We start from the raw sequence: 24,963 nt of genomic DNA on the forward strand, positions 1-24,963 counted from the left end.
CTTGCGATGTGCTTATATCTTGACATGGTGCTACTACCGTACTCTACTCTACTGTATGACTCTACTCCCGTATGAACGATACGAGTGTCAACTCTACCAGACAGCGGTAGAGTAGACTAACGTGGCTACTCCACTAACTACTCTACTCGCCTCGCTACTCTACCTGTGTAAACCAGCCCTAAGCGATCATTTCCTCAGCCTTTATTTTTAACGAGTTAACAACTGTTATGGGACACGTTATTTACGCATTTATCATGCAAAACGTTCTCTTTCATTATGAATTTTCATTGCAGAACAGCAGTTGACGGGTATTACTAATCGACTCCGACATCGCCTTTGAATGTCGGCGAGAGAACTCGTTACTAGACATAGTGAGGAAATTATACCGAAGGAGATCGATTGCATGTAACATAATCGCTGGGTGCATTAATATCGGCAACGGAAAAAAATCACTCGTAATAACAGATGCGTTCATTGATAGGGCTCTCGCTGTAACCAAAGGATAATATACAGTTTAATATAGGAATTTTGAAGGGACCGGCAGAAACTGTTGTTACAGCGAGGTTTTCGCTATATGCCGTACTCGCTATAGTGGACTTCTACTGTATTTGTGAAAAGGGTTGTTGTAAATTTTGTAAAACAACATTTTCTCATTACTGAGTGATCATAGCCGTAAATAACTGAGTTTGTGATGAAGCTCGTGAGAAGTCAGGCTAAAATTAAAACTGCTTTCTGTCTGCATGCAATTGTTGATTTTATATTGATTTATATTATTTTAATTGCGTGGTTTTAAGAGAAGAAAGCAGCGTAACCGCCGAGCGGTGTTGCCTATTTGGTCTATCTGCCGCACCAACTGAACTCTCACTGCTCTGTGTCAGCTTTGAGACATGCAGAGCAACTTCCCAATGAATGTGTTGTGTTGTGGAGTGAGAAAGTGGAATAAGGGAATAACATGCTAGCTGACGAAGAGTGTATTTTCTATCATCACCCAGAACTTTGCATTAATCACTAAAGAAACAAAGAGGTCCATCTCATAAACCGGAACTTACGGTGAAATGCGAGATATACTATGTAGTTCTATTATTTATATAGTGAGTGCTAATCCCATAAAAGTTTTAGAGAAGTGACAAAACAAGAAAACAAGAAACATCCACTTATTGTACAGAAGTACAAGATGTTCAACCCGGCAACGTTGCTAGGGTTTCCAGGGCCAAGTGCATTGTTGTTGCTGGCCGGTAGGCTGCTTTCTTCTCACACGACCACCATATTAAATATAAATCACTTGCATGCAGGCAAAAAGTAGTTTTAATTTTAGCCTGACATACTATATTTTATGTGCATTTTTCTTTTTTGTGCTCTTTTTCATATTTTCCCTTATTTTTTCATTCTTTACTTGTTCTTTCCTTTTTCTATTTAAGGGTGATACACACACTCTGTCCCCGTGCCAATGGAAATAACCAATTAAGGTTAAAATACCTGACCGGCAGGGATTTGAACCAGGGGCCCCTTGAAACAAAGGCCAGCACACTAACCATTTAGCCATGGAGCCGGACAAATCCATGAGCTTCATAACAAGCAATTTTTTTTCGTCGATGATTATCCAGTAATGCGAAAATTTTGTTTTACAAAATTTACAACCACCTTTTTCATAAATATCAGATGAAATAAAAACTTGGTATACAGATCAATAATAAGTTACTTTAAGACATATTAATGTTTGGTAATGGTCAGATCAATACTTCTTTAAAGTTATGAATTTTCAAAGTTAACGCTCCATCGGAAATGGGAAAAATACCGGCACTTCTTTTATTCAACCTGCGTTCAAATATTAACTGGGTATGATAATTTCTACTCCACATAATTAAACGTAGAATAAAATAAGCTACATTTTGGTGTAGCTTGTTTCTATGTGAGGCAAAGGATAAACATTTATTAACAAATTAACTCGGCTGTCTATACATTTTTCCACAGCAGTAGTTAAAAAAAAAAAAATACATGATGATGATGGCTACTCACCAATGCTCACGAAAAGGAGCTCTCCTGTAAGTGATGAAGTGTCCACTCTGCACACCGCCAGTGTGCACAATGACTGCCACAAGTCTGTACAAGTGTCTAATTCTGGAATAGAAAATGAGAAATGCATTGCACACAAAATGTTATTTATATACATGAATTCAAGGCACTGTAAGAAAAATATTATGAACCAAGTCCTATCAGTGTATAAAATTGTGATATTTTACGCAAGCTCCCACAATTAAGAATCATTTACTACAACAATATAGTATATTTAGAATTCAAATTTATATTCACCAAGACTACCACAGTGATTTCAAGATAATGGGATGGATATTTCATTAATATTATGTGTTTATTACGTGTTTCGGATAGATATATATATATATGTATGATTGACTGACAAGCCTAGTTGGAAATTTGTATCAAAACGCATTTAGATGCGTAATTTGCCTCCTCTGCGAACCATGTGACCTTGCCGCGGTGGGGAGGCTTGCGTGTCCCAATGATGCAGATAGCCGAGCCGCAGGTGCAACCATATCGGATGGGTATCTGCTGAGAGACCAGACTAACAAATGGTTCATCAAAAGGGGGGTAGCAACCTTTCGGAAGTTGCAAGGGCGGCAGTCTAGATGATTGACTGATACGGCCTTGTAATAATACTCAACATGGCTTAGCTGTGTTGATACTGCTACACGGCTGAAAGCAACGGGAAACTACAGCCGTAACTACCTCCCGAGGACATGCAGCTCTCTCTGTATGAATGATGTACTGATGATGGCTTCCTCCCGGGTAAAATATTCCCGAGGTAAACTAGTCCTCCATTCGGATCTCCGGGTGGGGACTACACGAGAGGGGGCGATCATCAGGAAGATGGATACTGACATTCTGCGAGTCGGAGCGTGGAATGTTAGAAGTTTGAATCGTTGTGGTAGGTTAGAGAATCTGAAAAGGGAGATGGATAGGCTAAAGTTAGAGGTAGTTGGTATAAGTGAAGTACGTTGGCAGGAAGAACAAGATTTTTGGTCAGGCGACTACCGAATTATCAACACTAAATCAAACAGGGGAAATGCAGGAGTTGTTTTAATAATGAATAAGAAAATAGGGCAGCGGGTAAGCTACTACGACCAGCATAGTGAAAGAATTATTGTTGTCAAGATAGACACCAAACCAATGCCCACCACAATAGTGCAGGTCTATATGCCTACTAGTTCAGCGGATGATGAAGAAATTGAAAGAATATATGAGGAGATAGAAGATTTAATACAATATGTAAAAGGTGACGAGAATCTAATTGTGATGGGAGACTGGAATGCAGTGGTAGGCCAAGGAAGAGAAGGTAGTACAGTAGGAGAATTTGGATTGGGACAAAGGAACGAAAGAGGAAGTCGGCTGGTTGAATTCTGCACTGATCATAATTTAGTCCTTGCCAATACTTGGTTCAACCACCACAAACGACGGCTGTATACGTGGACGAGACCTGGAGACACCGGAAGGTATCAAATAGACTTCATTGTGATTAGGCAGAATTTCAGAAACCAGGTGTTGGATAGCAAAACTTTCCCAGCAGCAGACGTGGACTCTGACCACAACTTGTTGGTCATGAAATGCCATCTGAAGGTGAAGAAATTGAAGAAAGGAAAGAATGCAAAAAGATGGGATCTAGACAAGTTGAAAGAAAAGAGTGTGAGGGATTGTTTCAAGGAACATGTTTCACAAGGACTAAATGAAAAGGCTGAAGGAAACACTATAGAGGAAGAATGGAGAGTCATGAAAAATGAAGTCAGTAGGGCTGCTGAAGAAATGTTAGGAAGGAAGAAAAGATCAACTAAGAATCAATGAATAACTCAGGAGATACTAGACCTGATTGATGAACGACAAAAATACAAGAATGCTAGAAATGAGGAGGGCAGAAAAGAATACAGGTGATTAAAGAATCAAGTGGATAGAAAGTGCAAGGTAGCTAAGGAAGAATGGCTGAAGGAGAAGTGCAAGGATGTCGAAGGCTGTATGGTCCTGGGAAAGGTAGATGCTGCATACAGGAAAATCAAGGAAACCTTCGGAGAAAGGAAATCTAGGTGCATGAATATTAAGAGCTCAGATGGAAAGCTACTTCTAGGGAAAGAAGACAAAGCAGAAAGATGGCAGGAGCATATCCAACAGTTGTATCAAGGTAACGATGTAGATAATTTGGTTCTGGAACATGAAGAGGCTGTTGATGCAGATGAAATGGGAGACCCAATTTTGAGGTCAGAGTTTGACAGAGCTGTGAGAGACCTAAATAGGAACAAGGCACCTGGAATTGATGACATTCCCTCTGAATTACTGACTGCCTTAGGAGAAACCAGCATAGCAAGGTTATTTCATTTAGTGTGCAGGATGTATGAGACAGGAGAAGTCCCATCCGATTTTCGGCAGTATGTTGTTATACCTATTCCCAAGAAAGACGGTGCTGACAGGTGTGAAAACTACCGCACCATTAGTTTAGTATCTCATGCCTGCAAAATTTTAACACGTATTATTTACAGAAGAATGGAAAAACAAGTTGAAACTGAGTTGGGAGAAGATCAGTTTGGCTTCAGAAGAAATGTAGGAACACGTGAAGCAATCCCGACTTTACGTCTGATCTTAGAGGATCGGATCAAGAAGGACAAGCCCACGTACATGGCATTTGTAGATCTAGAAAAGGCATTCGATAATGTTGATTGGACCAAGCTATTTATGATTCTGAAGATGAGGGCTTTGAAAACGAAGCAGCAATCCAGAAAGGAGTGAGGCAAGGCTGCAGTTTGTCCCCTCTCCTTTTCAATGTTTACATAGAACAGGGAGTAAAGGAAATCAAAGAGACATTTGGAAAGGGAATCACAGTCCAAGGAGAGGAAATCAAAACCTTGAGATTTGCCGATGTTATTGTTATTTTATCTGAGACTGCAGAAGATCTCGAGAAGTTGCTGAATGGTATGGAGGGAGTCTTGGGTAAGGAGTACAAGATGAAAATAAATAAATCCAAAACAAAAGTAATGGTGTGCAGTCGAACGAAGGCAGGTGATGTAGGATATATTACATTAGGAAATGAAGTCTTAAAGGAAGTAGATGAATATTGTTACTTGGGTAGTAAAATAACTAATGATGGCAGAAGTAAGGAGGACATAAAATGCAGATTAGCACAAGCAAGGAAGAGCTTTCTGAAGAAAAGAAATTTGCTCACTTCAAACATTGATATCGGAATTAGAAAGATGTTTTCGAAGACTTTCGTGTGGAGCGTGGCATTGTATGGAAGTGAAACATGGACGATAAGTAGCTCAGAAAGAAAGAGAATAGAAGCTTTTGAAATGTGGTGTTACAGAAGAATGCTGAAGGTGAGATGGATAGATCGAATCACGAATGAAGAGATACTGAATCGAATTGGTGAGAGGAGATCGATTTGGCTAAATTTGACGAGAAGAAGAGATAGAATGATAGGTTACATCTTAAGACACCCAGGACTTGTTCAGTTGGTTTTTGAAGGAAGTGTAGGTGGTAAGAACGGTAGGCGTAGACCAAGGTATGAATATGACAAGCAGATTAGAGCAGATGTAGGATGCAATAGTTACGTAGAAATGAAAAGGTTAGCACAGGATAGGGTGACATGCAGAGCTGCATCAAATCAGTCCAAGGACTGATGACTCAAACACTCAATTATATTTATTTTATTTCGTTTTTAGATGTAAATAAGGACGTAATTTCCAAGAGCAGAGCGGATTTAAAATTTTAGTATATAGTGACTAATTTAAAGTGTTCTGAGCTCGGTAAATTCATGAAGTAGGATGCTGCCCTACTTGCACATAGTCCAAGTGAGGATCTCTCCCCTAACGGGTTATGGACCACCAGTGAATTGTATAGTCCTAGCCGCCTGAGCACAAGGAGGGCCACGACTCAGAATATGTCCGAGATGCCCACTCCCATTCCATAGCAACTGGTATCCCGACACTCAGGACCACTTACTAGGCCACTCAGCCATTGCCCATGGTTCAAGAACTAGGACGTAACTACAGTAACCCACAAACATGGTGGTGTTACAAACAGCCAAGCTCATGGGGAGGAGGAAAATGATGTTGGTGAAATTATGCTCGAGGAAGTGGAAAGAATGGTAAATAAACTCCATTGTCATAAGGCAGCAGGAATAGATGAAATTAGACCTGAAATGGTGAAGTATAGCGGGAAGGCAGGGATGAAATGGCTTCATAGAGTAGCAAAATTAGCGTGGAGTGTTGGTAAGGTACCTTCAGATTGGACAAAAGCAGTAATTGCACCTATCTATAAGCAAGGGAACAGGAAGGATTGCAACAACTATCGAGGTATCTCATTGATTAGTATACCAGGCAAAGTATTCACTGGCATCTTGGAAGGGAGGGTGCGATCAGTCGTTGAGAGGAAGTTGGATGAAAACCAGTGTGGTTTCAGGCCACAGAGAGGCCGTCAGGATCAGATTTTCAGTATGCGCCGGGTAATTGAAAAATGCTACGAGAGGAATAGGCAGTTGTGTTTATGTTTCATAGATCTAGAGAAAGCATATGACAGGGTAATGAGGGAAAAGATGTCCGCCATACTGGGGGCCTATGGAATTAAAGGTAGATTATTAAAATCAATCAAAGGCATTTATGTTGACAATTGGGCTTCAGTGAGAATTGATGGTAGAATGAGTTCTTGGTTCAGGGTACTTACAGGAGTTAGACAAGGCTGTAATCTTTCACCTTTGCTGTTCGTAGTTTACATGGATCATCGGCTGAAAGGTATAAAATGGCAGGGATGGATTCAGTTAGGTGAAAATGTAGTAAGCAGTTTCGCCTATGCTGACGACTTGGTCTTAATGGTAGACTGTGCCGAAAGCCTGCAGTCTAATATCTTGGAAATGGAAAATAGGTGCAATGAGTATGGTATGAAAATTAGCCTCTCGAAGACTAAATTGATGTCAGTAGGTAAGAAATTCAACAGAACTGAATGTCAGATTGGTGATACAAAGCTAGAACAGGTCAAAAATTTCAAGCATTTAGGTTGTGTGTTCTCCCAGGATGGTAATATAGGAAGTGAGATTGAATCAAGGTGTAGTAAAGCTAATGCAGTGAGCTCGCAGTTGTGATCTGCAGTATTCTGTAAGAAGGAAGTCAGCTCCCAGACGAAACTATCTTTACATCGGTCTGTTTTCAGACCAACTTTGCTTTATGGGAGCGAAAGCTGGGTGGACTCAGGATATCTTATTCATAAGTTAGAAGTAACAGACATGAAAGTAGCAAGAATGATTGCTGGTACAAACAGGTGGGAACAATGGCAGGAGGGTATTTGGAATGAGGAGATAAAGGCTAATTTAGGAATGAACTCGATGGATGAAGCTGTACGCACAAACCGGCTTCGGTGGAGGGGTCATGTGAGGCGAATGGAGGAGGATAGGTTACCTAGGAGAATAATGGACTCTGTTATGGAGGGTAAGAGAAGTAGAGGGAGACCAAGACGACGATGGTTAGACTCGGTTTCAAACGATTTAAAGATAAGAGGTATAGAACTAAATGAGGCCACAACACTAGTTGCAAATCGAGGATTGTGGCGACGTTTAGTAAATTCTCAGAGGCTTGCAGACTGAACGCTGAAAGGCATAACAGTCCATAATGATAATGTATGTATGTATGTAGTGACTTATTTAATAGATTTTATTCATTTATGATTTTAAGAATTTTTATTTTAAAGTGTAATAAATGACAGGGAAATATGCCAGTGAGACAGTTCGAACATCCTTACACATGGCCCTAACAAAAATCTGGATAACAGAAAAGTTCCCCGAACATTGGACCACAGCCATAATCCAACCACTCCACAAAAAAGGAGATAAAAGCAATCCAGATAATTACAGAGTTATCTCTCTTTTAGACTGCACATACAAGATTTTATCTAGAATCCTATACAGGAGGATCAGAGAGCAACTACAGGAAGAATTAGGTGAATACCAAGGAGGCTTCGGACCTTGGAGAAGATTAGCAGAACAAATCATCACTTTAAAATTAGTCATAGCATATTACAAGAAGCAAAACAAACCTCTTGCAATAACCTTCGTGGACTTTAAAAAAGCTTACGACTGTATCCATAGACCTTCAATGTTAAAAATATTAAGAAATTTCGGGCTCCATCCAAAATTAATCCAAGTGATTGAACTCACCTTGTTGTTGTTTGAGTCATCAGTCCATAGACTGATTTGATGCAGCCCTCCATGCCACCCTATCCTGTGCTAACCTTTTCATTTCTACGTAACTATTGCATCCTATATCTGCTCTAATCTGCTTGTCATATTCATACCTTGGTCTACCCCTACCGTTCTTACCACCTACACTTCCTTCAAAAACCAACTGAACAAGTCCTGGGTGTCTTAAGATGTGTCCTATCATTCTATCTCTTCTTCTCGTCAGATTTAGCCAAATCGATCTCCTCTCACTAATTCGATTCAGTATCTCTTCATTCGTGATTCGATCTATCCATCTCACCTTCAGCATTTTTCTGTAACACCACATTTCAAAAGCTTCTAGTCTCTTTCCTTCTGAGCTACTTATCGTCCATGTTTCACTTCCATACAATGCCACGTTCCACACGAAAGTCTTCGAAAACATCTTTCTAATTCCGATATGAATGTTTGAAGTGAGCAAATTTCTTTTCTTCAGAAAGCTCTTCCTTGCTTGTGCTAGTCTGCATTTTATGTCCTCCTTACTTCTGCCATTGTTAGTTATTTTACTACCCAAGTAACAATATTCATCTACTTCCTTTAAGACTTCGTTTCCTAATCTAATATTTCCTACATCACCTGCCTTCGTTCGACTGCACTCCATTACCTTTGTTTTCGACTTATTTATTTTCATCTTGTACTCCTTACCCAAGACTTCATCCATACCATTCAGCAACTTCTCGAGATCTTCTGCAGTCTCAGATAAAATAACAATAACATCGGCAAATCTCAAGGTTTTGATTTCCTCTCCTTGGACTGTGATTCCCTTTCCAAATGTCTCTTTGATTTCCTTTATTGCCTGTTCTATGTAAACATTGAAAAGGAGAGGGGACAAACTGCAGCCTTGCCTCACTCCTTTCTGGATTGCTGCTTCGTTTTCAAAGCCCTCATCTTCAGAATCATAAATAGCTTGGTCCAATCAACATTATTGAATGCCTTTTCTAGATCTACGAATGCCATGTACGTGAGCTTGTCCTCCTTGATTCGATCCTCTAAGATCAGACGTAAAGTCAGGATTGCTTCACGTGTTCCTACATTTCTTCTGAAGCCAAACTGATCTTCTCCCAACTCAGCTTCAACTTGTTTTTCCATTCTTCTGTAAATAATACATGTTAAAATTTTGCAGGCATGAGATACTAAACTAATGGTGCGGTAGTTTTCACACCTGTCAGCACCGGCTTTCTTGGGAATAGGTATAACAATATACTGCCAAAAATCGGATGGGACTTCTCCTGTCTCATACATCCTGCACACTAAATGAAATAACCTTGCTATGCTGGTTTCTCCTAAGGCAGTCAGTAATTCAGAGGGAATGTCATCAATTCCAGGTGCCTTGTTCCTATTCAGGTCTCTCACAGCTCTGTCAAACTCTGACCTCAAAATTGGGTCTCCCATTTCATCAGCATCAACAGCCTCTTCATGTTCCAGAACCAAATTATCTACATCGTTACCTTGATACAACTGTTGGATATGCTCCTGCCATCTTTCTGCTTTGTCTTCTTTCCCTAGAAGTGGCTTTCCATCTGAGCTCTTAATATTCATGCACCTAGATTTCCTTTCTCCGAAGGTTTCCTTGATTTTCCTGTATGCAGCATCTACCTTTCCCAGGACCATACAGCCTTCGACATCCTTGCACTTCTCCTTCAGCCATTCTTCCTTAGCTACCTTGCACTTTCTATCCACTTGATTCTTTAATCGCCTGTATTCTTTTCTGCCCTCCTCATTTCTAGCATTCTTGTATTTTCGTCGTTCATCAATCGGGTCTAGTATCTCCCGAGTTATTCACTGATTCTTAGTTGATCTTTTCTTCCTTCCTAACATTCCTTCAGCAGCCCTACTGACTTCATTTTTCATGACTCTCCATTCTTCCTCTATAGTGTTTCCTTCAGCCTTTTCATTTAGTCCTTGTGAAACATGTTCCTTGAAACAATCCCTCACACTCTTTTCTTTCAACTTGTCTAGATCCCATCTTTTTGCATTCTTTCCTTTCTTCAATTTCTTCACCTTCAGATGGCATTTCATGACCAACAAGTTGTGGTCAGAGTCCACGTCCGCTGCTGGGAAAGTTTTGCTATCCAACACCTGGTTTCTGAAATTCTGCCTAATCACAATGAAGTCTATTTGATACCTTCCGGTGTCTCCAGGTCTCGTCCACGTATACAGCCGTCGTTTGTGGTGGTTGAACCAAGTATTGGCAAGGACTAAATTATGATCAGTGCAGAATGCAACCAGCCGACTTCCTCTTTCGTTCCTTTGTCCCAATCCAAATTCTCCTACTGTACTACCTTCTCTTCCTTGGCCTACCACTGCATTCCAGTCTCCCATCACAATTAGATTCTCGTCACCTTTCACATATTGTATTAAATCTTCTATCTCCTCATATATTCTTTCAAGTTCTTCATCATCCGCTGAACTAGTAGGCATATAGACCTGCACTATTGTGGTGGGCATTGGTTTGGTGTCTATCTTGACGACAATAATTCTTTCACTATGCTGGTCGTAGTAGCTTACCCGCTGCCCTATTTTCTTATTCATTATTAAAACAACTCCTGCATTTCCCCTGTTTGATTTAGTGTTGATAATTCGGTAGTCGCCTGACCAAAAATCTTGTTCTTCCTGCCAACGTACTTCACTTATACCAACTACATCTAACTTTAGCCTATCCATCTCCCTTTTCAGATTCTCTAACCTACCACAACGATTCAAACTTCTAACATTCCACGCTCCGACTCGCAGAATGTCAGTATCCATCTTCCTGATGATCGCCCCCTCTCGTGTAGTCCCCACCCGGAGATCCGAATGGGGGACTAGTTTACCTCCGGAATATTTTACCCGGGAGGAAGCCATCATCAGTACATCATTCATACAGAGAGAGCTGCATGTCCTCGGGAGGTAGTTACGGCTGTAGTTTCCCGTTGCTTTCAGCCGTGTAGCAGTATCAACACAGCTAAGCCATGTTGAGTATTATTACAAGGCCGTATCAGTCAATCATCTAGACTGCCGCCCTTGCAACTACCGAAAGGCTGCTACCCTCCTTTCGATGAACCATTCGTTAGTCTGGTCTCTCAACAGATACCCATCCGATATGGTTGAACCTGCGGCTCGTCTATCTGCATCATTGGGACACGCAAGCCTCCCCACCGCGGCAAGGTCACCCTAAATCAAAAGTCAAGTTCAGAGGGGAATTCTCTGAGCCATTTATCATAAAAACAGGCTTAAGACAAGGAGATTGCTTGTCACCACTGCTGTTCAACTGTGCCTTGGAATATATAATGAGGGAATGGAACTAGAGTAACCCAAAAAACATCCGAACTGGAAGACCCAAAGACAACAAAGTTTAAATTACCTAGGTTTTGCCGATGACCTTGCCCTCTTGTCCAGCAATATTCAGGAAACCAGACAACAAGTTATATCACTACAGGAAATAGCACAGAAAATTGGTCTTGGAATATCTTTTGAAAAGACAGTAATCATGTTTACTGACCCACCACTCACAAACAAAATTCCTATAGGAAACCAAAAAAAGCAAAATTGTAGATAAATTTAAATATCTGGAAGAAATCATAACATATAACCTCAATGAAAAGCCAGCATGGCATAACAGAATAAATAAACTGACCAGAGCATAATATATCACCAAGAATACCTACAACAAAAACGGCCTGTCAATAGCAACAAAATTAAAACATTACAAAACAGTCATTCAACCAGAAATAACATACGCAAGCGAAACCATCTTCAAACAATTAACACTGCACAAATAGACAAAATACTCAAGATAGAGAGAAGAATCATTATCAAATCAAATCTCTTTATTTGCAAATGAGGTGTCTACCTCGGTGGCAAATGGTACACTAAAATACATCATTGTCAAACACTAAATTTTAAATTAACAAGACACGAAGAAAATTTTCCTAGAATACAATATTATACAATTTACGCTAATAATTTGTTCTATTAAACACACACATCATCCTTAATAAATTTATATTGTTTACAAAATTCTACTTATATCATCTTACGAACATAGTCAACTCATATACAGTATGTGAAATTACTTCTAATAATAATATACAATTGGTATAAGATTAAAATTAACATTGAATTTATTTACATATTTATATTTTACCCATTTTGGAAAATAAGTGGCATAACGACCTGCTGCGTCTTAACCAGAGCCCCTTTTGCCACCACTTTTCAGAGTTCCTGAAGGGCCTTCACAGCTACCGTAGCGGTCCCAGGGCCCTCGAAGTCCCCACTGTACTTCACCCCTACAGGCAGTCCCCTACTTGGGCTGTCCAAACCCCATAGACCAGGGGATGGAATTACAGTAGAAGTCCATTATAGCGATAATTCATAATGGCGAACAATTTACTCGCTATAACGGATTGTCGTTATATCAGATTTTTTTGTAAAAGTCGGCAAAACCCCATACATATTAAATTCAGTATGACATGGCAATCCTTTTGTTCAAAATTTCCGTTTTCGCGGATAATATCCACACTGCGGCTTACTTGTTTGTTGTTTTTCGAAATCCGATACTACGTGAAAGTGTGTGTTTAATTTCATTCTGAAAAAAATATATTACCGTATTTCTCCGAATCCAAGACGACTCCCACTTTTTCCTTCAAAAAATCAGGCTTAAAAAGTGCTTTGTAAAATCATATGAATGTCTTTTCTTATACAGTACGCATTTTTGGTCTATAGGCGCCGAACACTGGCTTTAGTTATGCCGTATTTTTGGCGGCTGTATAACTATGCTTTATTTCAGCGGGTTTAATAACCATTAACTTAAAATTGACATCATAATATCGAAGGGAATTCGTTGAAAATTTGCCGGCAATACAACGCGTCTCTACAATACGACGATCCACCAGGAAAATATTCTTGCTTACTATAAAACTGTTACCGGTACTTTCACTCAGCGTCAGATATAACTGGCTGCCGCTACACGCACGTCTTGCTTGCCAGATTCGGCCAACTTCAGCGGCTGGCGATGTATATTTGAAAGTTAACGAACGAGTTTATTGCGCCGCGGTATGGCAATTCCGCCCATGCATTTTTGTGCACATCCCTCACAATTTCATCTTCAACTTCTTTAAAGCGTCCTTGTTGCGGGGCACTGAATGCATTTTTTGTGCAGTACGCATTGCTAAGCTATCTTTGTCTTCACGGTAACGCCGAATATGGGCTTTAATTAGGCCTATGCCGTATTTTCTTGCGGCTGCACAACTATTATACATTTCCGAGTGTTTAATAGCCATTAACTTAAAATTGGTATCATAACATCGACGAGAACCCGTTGAAAATTTGCCGATAATACCTGTTCCACGTATCTTTACAATACGACGATCCATCACGAAAATACTCCGGCTGTCTATAAAAATTAATTTTACTAAGCGTCAGGTACAGCAGACGTGTTATAACTCTGCTACTGATAGTCGTGGCCTTTCTAAGAATTCGAAGGCTATCATGTTTTGATGCCATACTGCAGATTTGAGAAATGTTTCTGTAGAGGTTAATAGAATGTCATTCTCTCTTCACTATTTTCCGAGATCCAGTGACGTTACACATAGGCACTGTACGATCGGTCGCCGTGGATAGCGATGTAGGCCAATGATAAAGAGGCGGTCGTTTATTGTCAACAAGTTTTGTGTGTGTGTGTGTGTGTGTGTGTGTGTGTGTGTGTGCGCGTGCGGTAGTGGACGGGGACCGGGGGAGAAAAACAGCGTGGTTTGGTTACTGCGGTAGTTGCCAGTGGTGTTCATTACTATCAGGCCGCGAATGCAAAACAACCCTTGATTTTTCACACGATATTCTGAGAAAAAAAACGTCGTCTTTTATTCGAAGAAATACGGTAGGGCCTATCACTCCAGAGGCTTCTGTGGCAAACATTTCAGTTTTCTTTTTCAAACGGCATCACCTGACCTAACCGTATATGTATCATGGAAACCTAATTGAAACGCATGTAGAGAAATGATAACCTCCTCGCTAAAAATTGACACGGGAATAGATTTCCGAAATTTAACTAGACGCGAGAAAATATAAACTATCCTCTGAAATCAGTGGTAGTACCCTGCCATATCTTGCGGTGTATCACTTTCTTACTTAATTTCAGTATACGGTATACCATTAAAATTAAGAGATCGTTTACTTCAGCCTTTATTTTTAACGAGTTAACAACTGCTATCGGCCACGTTACTTACGCATTTATTACGAAAACGTCTTATCCTCATTCATTTCGAATTTTCTTTTGAGAACAGCAGTCGACGGGTATTACTAATCGACTCCAATATCTCCTTCGAATGTTGACGAGAGAGCTCGCAAATGCACGTAGCGCGAAAACTATTCTGTACCGAAGATGATCGATCGCATTTTGTGGCAAACGTTTCAGTTTTATTATTCAAAAAGTGTCGCATATCCTAACTTATCTGTACTATGTATGATGAAAACATACTTCAAGCGGAAGTAAAGAAATTATAACCTTTTCGCTATAAATTTACATGACAATAGCCTTTCCGTAAATTAACGGACGCGTGAAAATATAAACGAAGCTCGTAATCAATGACGCACTCTGCCATATCTTGAGGTGTAGGCCTATCACATTCTTACTTAATTGCGGTATTTAGCATTAGAATTAAGCGATCGTTTATTCAGCGTTTATCCTTAACGAGTTAAAAACGGCTATCGGACACGTTATTTACGCATTTATTACGAAAACATGTTCTTCTCTTTCATTTTCCTCATGGAAGAGCAGTCGACGGGTATTACTAATCGACTCCGACATTGCCTTCGAATGTCGACGAGAGAGCTCGCTGGTAGGCATAGCGAGAAAACAGTACGGTAACGAAGATGATCGATCGCATGTAGGATAATGACTGGGTGCATAAACATCGGCAACGGAACAAATCGAGCGCGCATAATCGCTCGTTATAACGGATGCGTCAGCGATAGGGTTCTCGCTGCAACCGAAGGATAATACACAGTTTAATATAGGAATTTCGAAGGGACGGACCAAAGTTATCGTTATAACGGGGTTCTCGTTATATGTCGTACTCGCTATAACGGACTTCTCCTGTAATTTAATCACACACATTTTTTATTTACAATATCCTGCACTGGTCGAATGCCCTCTAACATTTCATTTATTTTCTCTGTTGTTGTTTATTCTCTTCTTGAATATATCTACAGATTTTGGGAAAGGATCAAACACTACCCCTGGGAAACTGTTCCACTCCGTCATGCCCTTCCCAGTGAATGAAAATTTACCCCACTCGCTTCTGATAAAATTCCTTCTAATTTTGTACTTGTGGTCAGTTCTACCAATATAATTATTTTCCAACTGAAGCCTCTCACGGATATCTCTCCATGCTTCTTCTCCTGTATAGGCTCAATATAATCCTATAAGTGTAGTTTTCTCCCTTCTCTTACTTAAAATTTCCCAACCAAGTTCCTTTAACATTTCTGATACACTACTCTTTCTCCTGAAATCCCCAGTTACAAACCTTGCTGCTTTCCTCTGCACACCATCTAGTTCTTTTATTAGGTATTCTTGGTAAGGATCCCAAACGCTGTTCGCATATTCCAATAATGGACGAACCATACTTAAGTAACTATTTTCTTTTAATTCTTTGTTGCATCCTTTAAGTAGCCTCATTATGACATGTAACGATCTGTATGCTTTCCCAACAATGTCATCAACATGACCCTTCCAATGCAAATTACTTTCAAATCTCACACCTAAGTACACTGACTGACAGTGACAATGCAACACCAAGGAGGAGTGGTTTGAAAGGGATGAAAGTTGGGGAAAAAACAGAGACGGCACGGACGAATAATGGATGTTTATGTCAAAACGATATGCAGGTTACACAATGCGCACGGCATCGACTCAGTAGGATGTAGGACCACCGCGAGCGGTGATGCACGCAGAAACACGTCGAGGTACAGAGTCAATAAGAGTGCGGATGGTGTCCTGAGGGATGGTTCTCCATTCTCTGTCAAAAATTTGCCACAGTTGGTCGTCCGTACGAGGCTGGGGCAGAGTTTGCAAACGGCGTCCAATGAGATCCCACACGTGATCGATTGGTGAGAGATCCGGAGAGTACGCTGGCCACGGAAGCATCTGTACACCTCGTAGAGCCTGTTGGGAGATGCGAGCAGTGTGTGGGCGGGCATTATCCTGCTGAAACAGAGCATTGGGCAGCCCCTGAAGGTACGGGAGTGCCACCAGCCGCAGCACATGTTGCACGTAGCGGTGGGCATTTAACGTGCCTCGAATACGCACTAGAGGTGACGTGGAATCATACGCAATAGCGCCCCAAACCATGATGCCGTGTTGTCTAGCGGTAGGGCGCTCCACAGTTACTGCCGGATTTGACCTTTCTCCACGCCGACGCCACACTCGTCTGCGGTGACTATCACTGACAGAACAGAAGCGTGACTCATCGGAGAACACGACGTTCCGCCATTCCCTCATCCAAGTCGCTCTAGCCCGGCACCATGCCAGGCGTGCACGTCTATGCTGTGGAGTCAATGGTAGTCTTCTGAGCGGACGCCGGGAGTGCAGGCCTCCTTCAACCAATCGACGGGAAATTGTTCTGGTCGATATTGGAACAGCCAGGGTGTCTTGCACATGCTGAAGAATGGCGGATGACATGGCGTGCGGGGCTGCCACCGCTTGGCGGCGGATGCGCCGATCCTCGCGTGCTGACGTCACTCGGGCTGCGCCTGGACCCCTCGCACGTGCCACATGTCCCTGCGCCAACCATCTTCGCCACAGGCGCTGCACCGTGGACACATCCCTATGGGTATCGGCTGCGATTTGACGAAGCGACCAACCTGCCCTTCTCAGCCCGATCACCATACCCCTCGTAAAGTCGTCTGTCTGCTGGAAATGCCTCCGTTGACGGCGGCCTGGCATTCTTAGCTATACACGTGTCCTGTGGCACACGACAACACGTTCTACAATGACTGTCGGCTGAGAAATCACGGTACAAAGTGGGCCATTCGCCAACGCCGTGTCCCATTTATCGTTCACTACGTGCACAGCATAGCGGCGCATTTCACATCATGAGCATACCTCAGTGACGTCAGTCTACCCTGTAATTGGCATAAAGTTCTGACCACTCCTTCTTGGTGTTGCATTTCCTCTGTCAGTCAGTGTATTTGCACTTGCCATCTTTTGGGATAACTACCTCATCCAAAGTATATTCAAATTCAGTTTTAAAGCTCCTGTTTGTAAATGTTGTAACAGTTGATTTGCCTCCATTAATCTTCATATTATTTTCTTCAACCTATTCTTGGATACTCTCAAGGTCCCTTTGTAATTCTGAGCAATCCTCAATGTTATTTATTTCCGTATAAACAATTATGTCATCTGCATAAATCTTATTTTCGATGTTATATTGTTCCCTAAATCATTTACGTATATTAAGAAAAGTAACGGACCGATTATACTACCCTGTGCAATTCCCTTCCAAACTTTCTCTTCCTGTGATATATTATTTCCTACTTTGACTTTCTGAACCCTTGAATTTAGAAATGTTCTTATCCAACGTATAACCCTTACGTCCAATCTTATTCCCTCCAATTTCTTTAATAATATTCCATGTTCCACTCTATCAAAGGCTTTGGAAAGATCTATGGCTATGCAATCTAACTGGCCTCCTGAATCCAACTGATCTGATATGTCCTGCTGAAATCCCACCAGTGGTGCCTCGCAAGAAAATTTCTTTCTAAATCCATACTGGCTCCTCATGAACCAATTTTTATCATCACATATCCCTGTGATGTACTTCGATATTAAACTCTCCAGTATTTTACAAACTATACTGGTCAGGCTGATTGGTCTGTAGTTCTCTGGTTTCCTTTTATCACCCTTTCCTTTATAAATTGGTATTATTATAGATTCCTTCCATTCCTTTGGTATTACACTATTATTTATGACATAGTCAAAGAGAAATTTTAAATAAGGCACTATATACCACCCCATTGTCTTTAATACCTCCCCAGTAATTTGATCACTTCCTGCTGCTCTTCCTCGCCAAAGCAGTTGGATTTCTCTGAAAATATCTTCATTTGTGAATGAGAAGCTTCTTGTTTCCCTATGTGTCTCTCCCTCTGTATCTTCTGTTATGGTTTCCAAGTCCTGACAATCTTCTACTGAATCTCTGAATTCCCTACTAAAGAGGTTTGCTTTCTCAGTATCTGTTAAATAGTGTTCACCCCCTTCTCCCACCAGTGTAGGAATTTGGATTCCTTTTCCTTTTTGATACCTAATATATGAATACAGCTTTTTCCATTTCCCTTTGTGGTCATTACCCTCTTGAAGTATGCCATTCATATAATTCTCTTTTGCTTCCTTTTTCACTCTATTCAGTTCCCTCATTAGCTGTTTTCTAGTTTCTCTACTCTCCCTACCCTCTTTGATTTTCCTGTTTACTATTCTACATTTTCTTTTTAATTTTCTTATTTCCCTTGTATAATAAACAGGGTCTGAGGTCATTTTACCCTTCTTAACAGGTACAAATCTCTTCTCTCCTTCCCAAATGATTCCTTTAAATTTAGCCCAAAGTGTATCCACATTACTCCCTTCACTTATCCAACAACTGAATTGTGATTTAAGGTACCGGTAAGTCCCAAATTCATCAACTTTAGTTTTTCTGTACAATTTCTTGTCTTGTGTGACCCTCTTATTGAGCCTTTTTGGTACCAGTCCTACATCCATTATTACAGCCTTATGGTCACCTATTCCTTCAATTACCTCAGTTTTATCAACAATTTCCCATGGTTTAACCAAGAATACATCTAGTAAGTTATTGAGACGAGTCGGTTCTTATACTACTTGTGTAAATCCTCCCTCCCAAATTAACTTATTTGCCAGCTTCTGTTCATGGGCTTCACTTGCAGCTCCATTCCATTCAACTTCAGGCAAGTTTAGATCTCCCCCAATTATTACCATATCATTATTATTGTTTTTATGAGTATAATCTATTATTTTCTCAAATATTTCCATCTCTCTTTCCTCTCTTCCAGGCCTGTATGTTCCTATAATTCCCACCTCCTTCATATTATGACAAACTAATTTTATCCCTAATATTTCATCCCTTTCATCGGTAAACCATTCATATGAACAACAAGTTTCCTTCACCAGAATAAACACCCCCCTCCCTTTTTATCTCCCCGGTCTCTACGATAGACTTTGTACCCTTCTGGAAATACTTCTCTATTTTACCCACCCCTTCACTCAACCACGATTCCACTCCTATCACCACATCAGTCTCATAAGATTCCATCAATGTACCGAATTTTAATTGTTTATTTACTACACTCTGACAGTTTACCAAGAGCAATCTCAGACCTCCTTCCTCCCTAAAACTTGACTGTTGCAATTGGGTAACGTGTGACTCATGAGTTGAGAACATCCCTGGAACCCAGATCCTTGTACATAGATCTTGATTTAAGGGTCTGGGTTTTCTGGCAAGTTTCCCTGTATGTGCCAGTTTAGTGGTATGGGTTTTCTTAAGTACAGATTAGTTTGCAAATCTCTGTTGATAATTGTAGCAATTTGTCTACAGAGATTTGCTTTTCCATTACCATTCAGATGTAACCCATGCCTAGTGAACATTTGCCTACCAAGACCTAAAGTATCTACTACATAGACATTTCTAAAACTCTTACATAATCTCTTGATTTTTATATTTACATCATGTACAGCTTTGTTTACACATGAGTCCTCTAAAAGGTCATACCTAGGTGGCACATTAACTACAATTACTTTTGAGTCAGGTAGTTTGGAAATCTTACCTCTGAGAGTTGTAATTAGTTCCTCACCTTCATTTGCAGCAATGTCATGTATACCACTCACAATCACCACATAATTGTCCTTCTCTAACACAGGATCACAACTTGAAAGGACGTCTTCAGTTTTGGCACCTGGTTTTATTAGTCCTAAAACCTCAGTTTCTGGATTCTGCAGCTCATCCTTGATGCCTTCTGCCATACCCCGCCCTTGACTGTCTGCGTAGAGATGAATCTTTGGCGATCTTGACTTTCGGTTGGTTTTCTTCTTCTATAGGTTACCTCCACTGGATTTAAAATTATTTGGAAAACATGGTGTGTCTTCTTCTGGAATTTGCTGCAATAACTGAAATCTATTTTGGCACTGCAAAGAGTTTTTTCCCGGTTTTAAGTTGTACGTAGTTTCTCCCATATGTTTAACATTAGGCCTAAAATGGCTACGCGTCACTTCCGTCCACGGCGATCTTTCTTCTCCAAGGTCTTCTTTATCTTCCACTTTTTTTATTCTGCCCTTTAAGCTTTCATTTTCATGTTTCAGAGCACATAAGTCTTCTTGTAGCACTCCTAAAATCTTAATTATAGTTTCGTATGTCTCTCTTGCTTGTTGTTCTGCCTCACTATCAGTTTGTTTACACTCGGGACACAGCCACTCACTTTCTTCAATACCAGTCCTATTTACAATATTTGCACAACGAAAATGGTACCATTCATCACAGTTACGACAAAGAATCCCATTTTTAACTACTCTTCTGCATTTGCCACATTTTTCACTGCATCTTACACCATTATCTACTACGGATATCACAGACTCACACACAGTAGTCGCCATCTTACTGCATTAGAACATGCATCAACAAATCATACCAAAACGATGGACACTGGAGAGTAGCTTCTAATGAAACAGTCTACAAGGAAATAGAACCAGTAATGAGCTCAATCAGGAATAAACGCATTTAATTTTTTGGACATCTAATCAGGACACCAGAGAACAGGATCATCAGGAGAATAATAGAAAAATTATGGAATAATAAGTGCAACATTAACTGGATTACAGAAATCAAGGAAGATATGGATGAAGTACAAATTACAGTGGAAGACCTAAGAAACAAAACCGACAAAATCAAGAAACTCACAGACAAGCAAACCAGACTGCAAATCAGAATCAACAAACAGACAATAGGAAGGGTGATTTCCAATGAAGAAAGAAGGATAAGATCAGAGAGAATGAAGAAGTACTGGGCTGACAGGAAACTAAAAAATTATTTTTATAAAGTTGGCTAGAGTGGTCCAATGAAGGCCATAAAATGTAAATAAAATGACATAGTAAGTAAGTAAAAGTTGAAACACAAAGAAATAGTTTAAAAATTTCAAGATTTATATATAATTGTTCTGTTGATAAGTATATTTGTACCATTGTACCAAGTCCAAAGATTATTGATGTTTTGGCACCGCTGAAGAAGAGAGTATTTAGCTCTCGAAACATGTACGGTATTTATGTATAATAAAACATGTAAAGTATTGACAAGGCGGGAATGTGTTCTACAGAAATTTGAATATAAGTCAATACGGACGGGATTAACCAACATGGTGAAAGTAATCAATTAAGAGTGTAAAACGCGATAAAAATTTCAAATTGAACAGCATTCGAAAACAATTTCACGCCTCAGATCAAAAGAACAGATTAAGAATATGCAACAGCTATTTTTAACAGACGAGACAACACGGTGTGAAGTTAGTACATTTTCCGCTTATATTTGTAGACCTTTTGTATGCAGCTACATTCCGCTGCATAAATTGAATAACCCACATCTACGCTCGTGTCTTGAAAGATATTGTTCTAATCAAAAGATACCAGATGAATCTACCCTTAGGAAGAACTATTAACTTTCACTGCATGGTTGTGGATTCGTGTGGTCGATATTTTGCGAATTTCATAGTGGGTAAATGATGACCAGAAGAACCCGGCAAATATCATTTACTTTCGTGCAAATTCCTAGAAAAAATCCGATCATGCTACAGTTGCACGATTTGTCAACGATTCCTTGCGACTTCTGTGGCCTGGTGAATCAGAGAGTGATTGTTACAAAGTGCACCTTTTAGTCGCAGATGCCGCTTCATGTACGTTGGTCAGTCTCTTCGAGTAATTTTTTTCCAAATCTCATCCATGTCACATGTTTGGCCTAAGGATTGCATTGTATTGCAGAAGAGATACGTATCCTCTTTCCCTATGTCAACAAAGTTATTTCAAGTAGGAGAAAACTGTTCCTAAAAACGCCAGCTCATGTACAGTTGTACAAAACTCCCCTGCCTCAGGTTTCTCTTTCGCCGGAAACTGTTCTCACAAGATGGGGAACTTGGTTATCCGCATTATCGTTTCACAAGAACTTCAATCAAGTGAAAGATGTAGTTAAAAGTACTGATGATAGTCATACTGCGTGTGTTCATAAAAAAAGTGTGCATTTGAATCTGAAACTGTACATAAAGTTATCAGTATCATCCATGTGCATTATTCGTCACTTTCGAGGGCAGTGCATTTCTACACGAATCCCTTCAGTTAATTCAAAACTCCATTAGTTTTTTAATGGTGTCCCTAGTGAAACTGTAGAAAAAATTAAAAGGAAACTCAGTACAGTGTTGGGCTCATACACCGGACTGAAGAAGATTCAATTCGTAAGCAACTACATAAGTGGAATCAGGCAGTCTTAGCGAGAAGAATGTTCCGAGCCGTCAGTGTCTGTCAACGCAGAACAATCATTTTCAGCATATAAATTAATTCTGTCTGACAAGAGAAAGTCATTGACCCCTGAAAACATTGAAAAACTGTTGATAACCTACTGCCACGCATCATTTTGCAAGGAACATGTTTATCAATTTAACACTGAGTTAAAATTAAACAATGTGTTTGGTAAGTGCATTTTTTTTTAGTGCATATATTCATGCATATTTTTAACATTTTTAGTGCACATGTACATGCATATTTTTGGATTTTTTAGTGCATTTGAATCCGGGCCCTAGTAATCAGTCATCTCATTGCTGTGTTCTCACTCCAGTATTGGAAAATTTATTAGCTAAGCCAAATTCAACCCCTGGCTCAATTAACGAGTTGTTCAAAAATGTAAAAATATTTTCTGTGAATTCTATTGGTGAAACTGTTCGATTTCTGTGGTTCTTGGTGGAATTAACAGAAACTGCCAATGTATTTTCTATGGATGCTCTAGGCATTTTTAGAGTCCTATTTCCAAACTGCAAAGGAATTCTAAAGAAAGAAATATCCAAAGCTATTGGTAGCAATTTAAGTATTACCGAATTTCATGAATTGATTTTGTCTAAATTCATTCCTTCTCTGGCACTGCAGAGTTTGATACCAAAACATTGTTTAAGAACACAATTTCTTCATGAGAGTTTGGTGGCATATGAATTGAACCTCAAATTTTATTGTGAGGTATTTAAGATTGTAGTACCTGAAGAAGAAATGGTAGCTAGAATACTTAAAGGCATTGCTTCCCAATACAGGTCATATTTTTCATTAACCAGAAAACCCACTAACTTTGCTGAACTTGAGGAGGCACGTACCTTTGCTGAAGATGTAAAACATGGTGATGAGTCACGTCATGTTAACTATCCACCTCCCCAAAATTTTAGTAATTCACAGCATTATTCCCCCTTATCATTCTACTGAAAAGCTGGGAAGGAAATGTTGGAAATGTTCTGCGTGTGGATCGAGAGATCATCTTAGGAATAACTGCCCTTCCACGAAACCTAGAAATCCACCTGTTCAAAACCCTAGTGTCCGTCATTATGTAAGCGGTTCCAAACAGCATGTGAAAAGAAATTGTCCTAATTCACCTAGAAACAATTCATGGTGACTAGTAGAAAGTTCAAAATATTTAAATGAAAAATGTTTTGATGATGATGATGCTTGTTGTTTAAAGGGGCCTAACATCTAAGGTCATCGGCCCCGAAAAATGTTTTAAGGATAGTAATGTAGTCAATTATTTTCGTTTTCCTCAAGATTTAAAGATTTCAGGTTGGTTCATACCTATAGCTTCCCTGGTACAAATTGAACTCAATAACGAACCAGTGTTGGGTCTGATTGATTCAGGTAGTATTGTGTCACTAGTGAATGCTAGTTGGTATCACAGAATGAAATGTTACTGTAAGTTGCCTAAAATTGAACCATCTAAGATTGATTGTATTACTGCAAATGGAAGTATATTAGAAATTTTTTGATCTGTGTTGGTCAAAATTAGAACTGCTGAATTAACGTGGAAGATAAGTTGTCTTGTGGCTTCTAAGTTGTCGTGTCAAGTCATAATGGGTGCTGACTTTATGGCTAAAGCTATTAAGGGGTCTTCCAGGTACGATGAAGCATGTGCCGTTTTAAACATGTTATCGTCCATTTGAACGATATACAAGATTTACAAATATCTCACACTACTATGTACTGGTTTTTATCATCTGGAGTGAAATAGCGCCACAAAGGGCTAGATTTTGCTTTACGTCCCACTAACTACTTCTATGGTTTCCGAAAACGCTGAGGTGCCAGAATTTAGTCCCCGCAGGAGTTCTTTTATGTGCCAGTAAATCTAACGACACAAGGCTGACATATTTGAGCACCTTCAAATACCACGGGACTGAGCCAGGATCGAACCTGCCAAGTTGGGGTCAGAAGGCCAGCGTCTCAACCGTCTGAGCCACTCAGCCTGGCAATGTTAATTATTGTAAGACAATATCTGTGATGGTGTGATACCCCACAAGTGGTTTTGTTGAATACCCCTATGTAAGGTTAGAACTAGGTTCGGTGGTTCAAGAGAGCAATGATGTGAATTGGTCTGCCTCTATCACATCTCAGTTGTCCAGAGTTAGATCTCCGACTGAGATATTTGATGTGTCTTTTCTATTTG

General features: G+C 40.0%; 1 protein-coding gene across 3 annotated transcripts in view; it reads right to left on the reverse strand.

Moving 5' to 3' along the window:
* Positions 1-24,963, reverse strand: part of LOC136864611 (ubiquitin carboxyl-terminal hydrolase 30) — a 413,613-nt gene that overhangs the window by 98,158 nt on the left and 290,492 nt on the right. For all 3 annotated transcript variants that reach the window (XM_067141847.2, XM_067141848.2, XM_067141846.2), the window contains one exon: positions 2,017-2,118. In XM_067141847.2, coding sequence (XP_066997948.2) covers positions 2,017-2,118 — 102 coding nt within the window. The remainder of the gene's footprint in view (positions 1-2,016; positions 2,119-24,963) is intronic.

The sequence above is a fragment of the Anabrus simplex genome, chromosome 2, assembly GCF_040414725.1.
Source record: "Anabrus simplex isolate iqAnaSimp1 chromosome 2, ASM4041472v1, whole genome shotgun sequence".
NCBI classification, from domain to species: domain Eukaryota; kingdom Metazoa; phylum Arthropoda; class Insecta; order Orthoptera; family Tettigoniidae; genus Anabrus; species Anabrus simplex.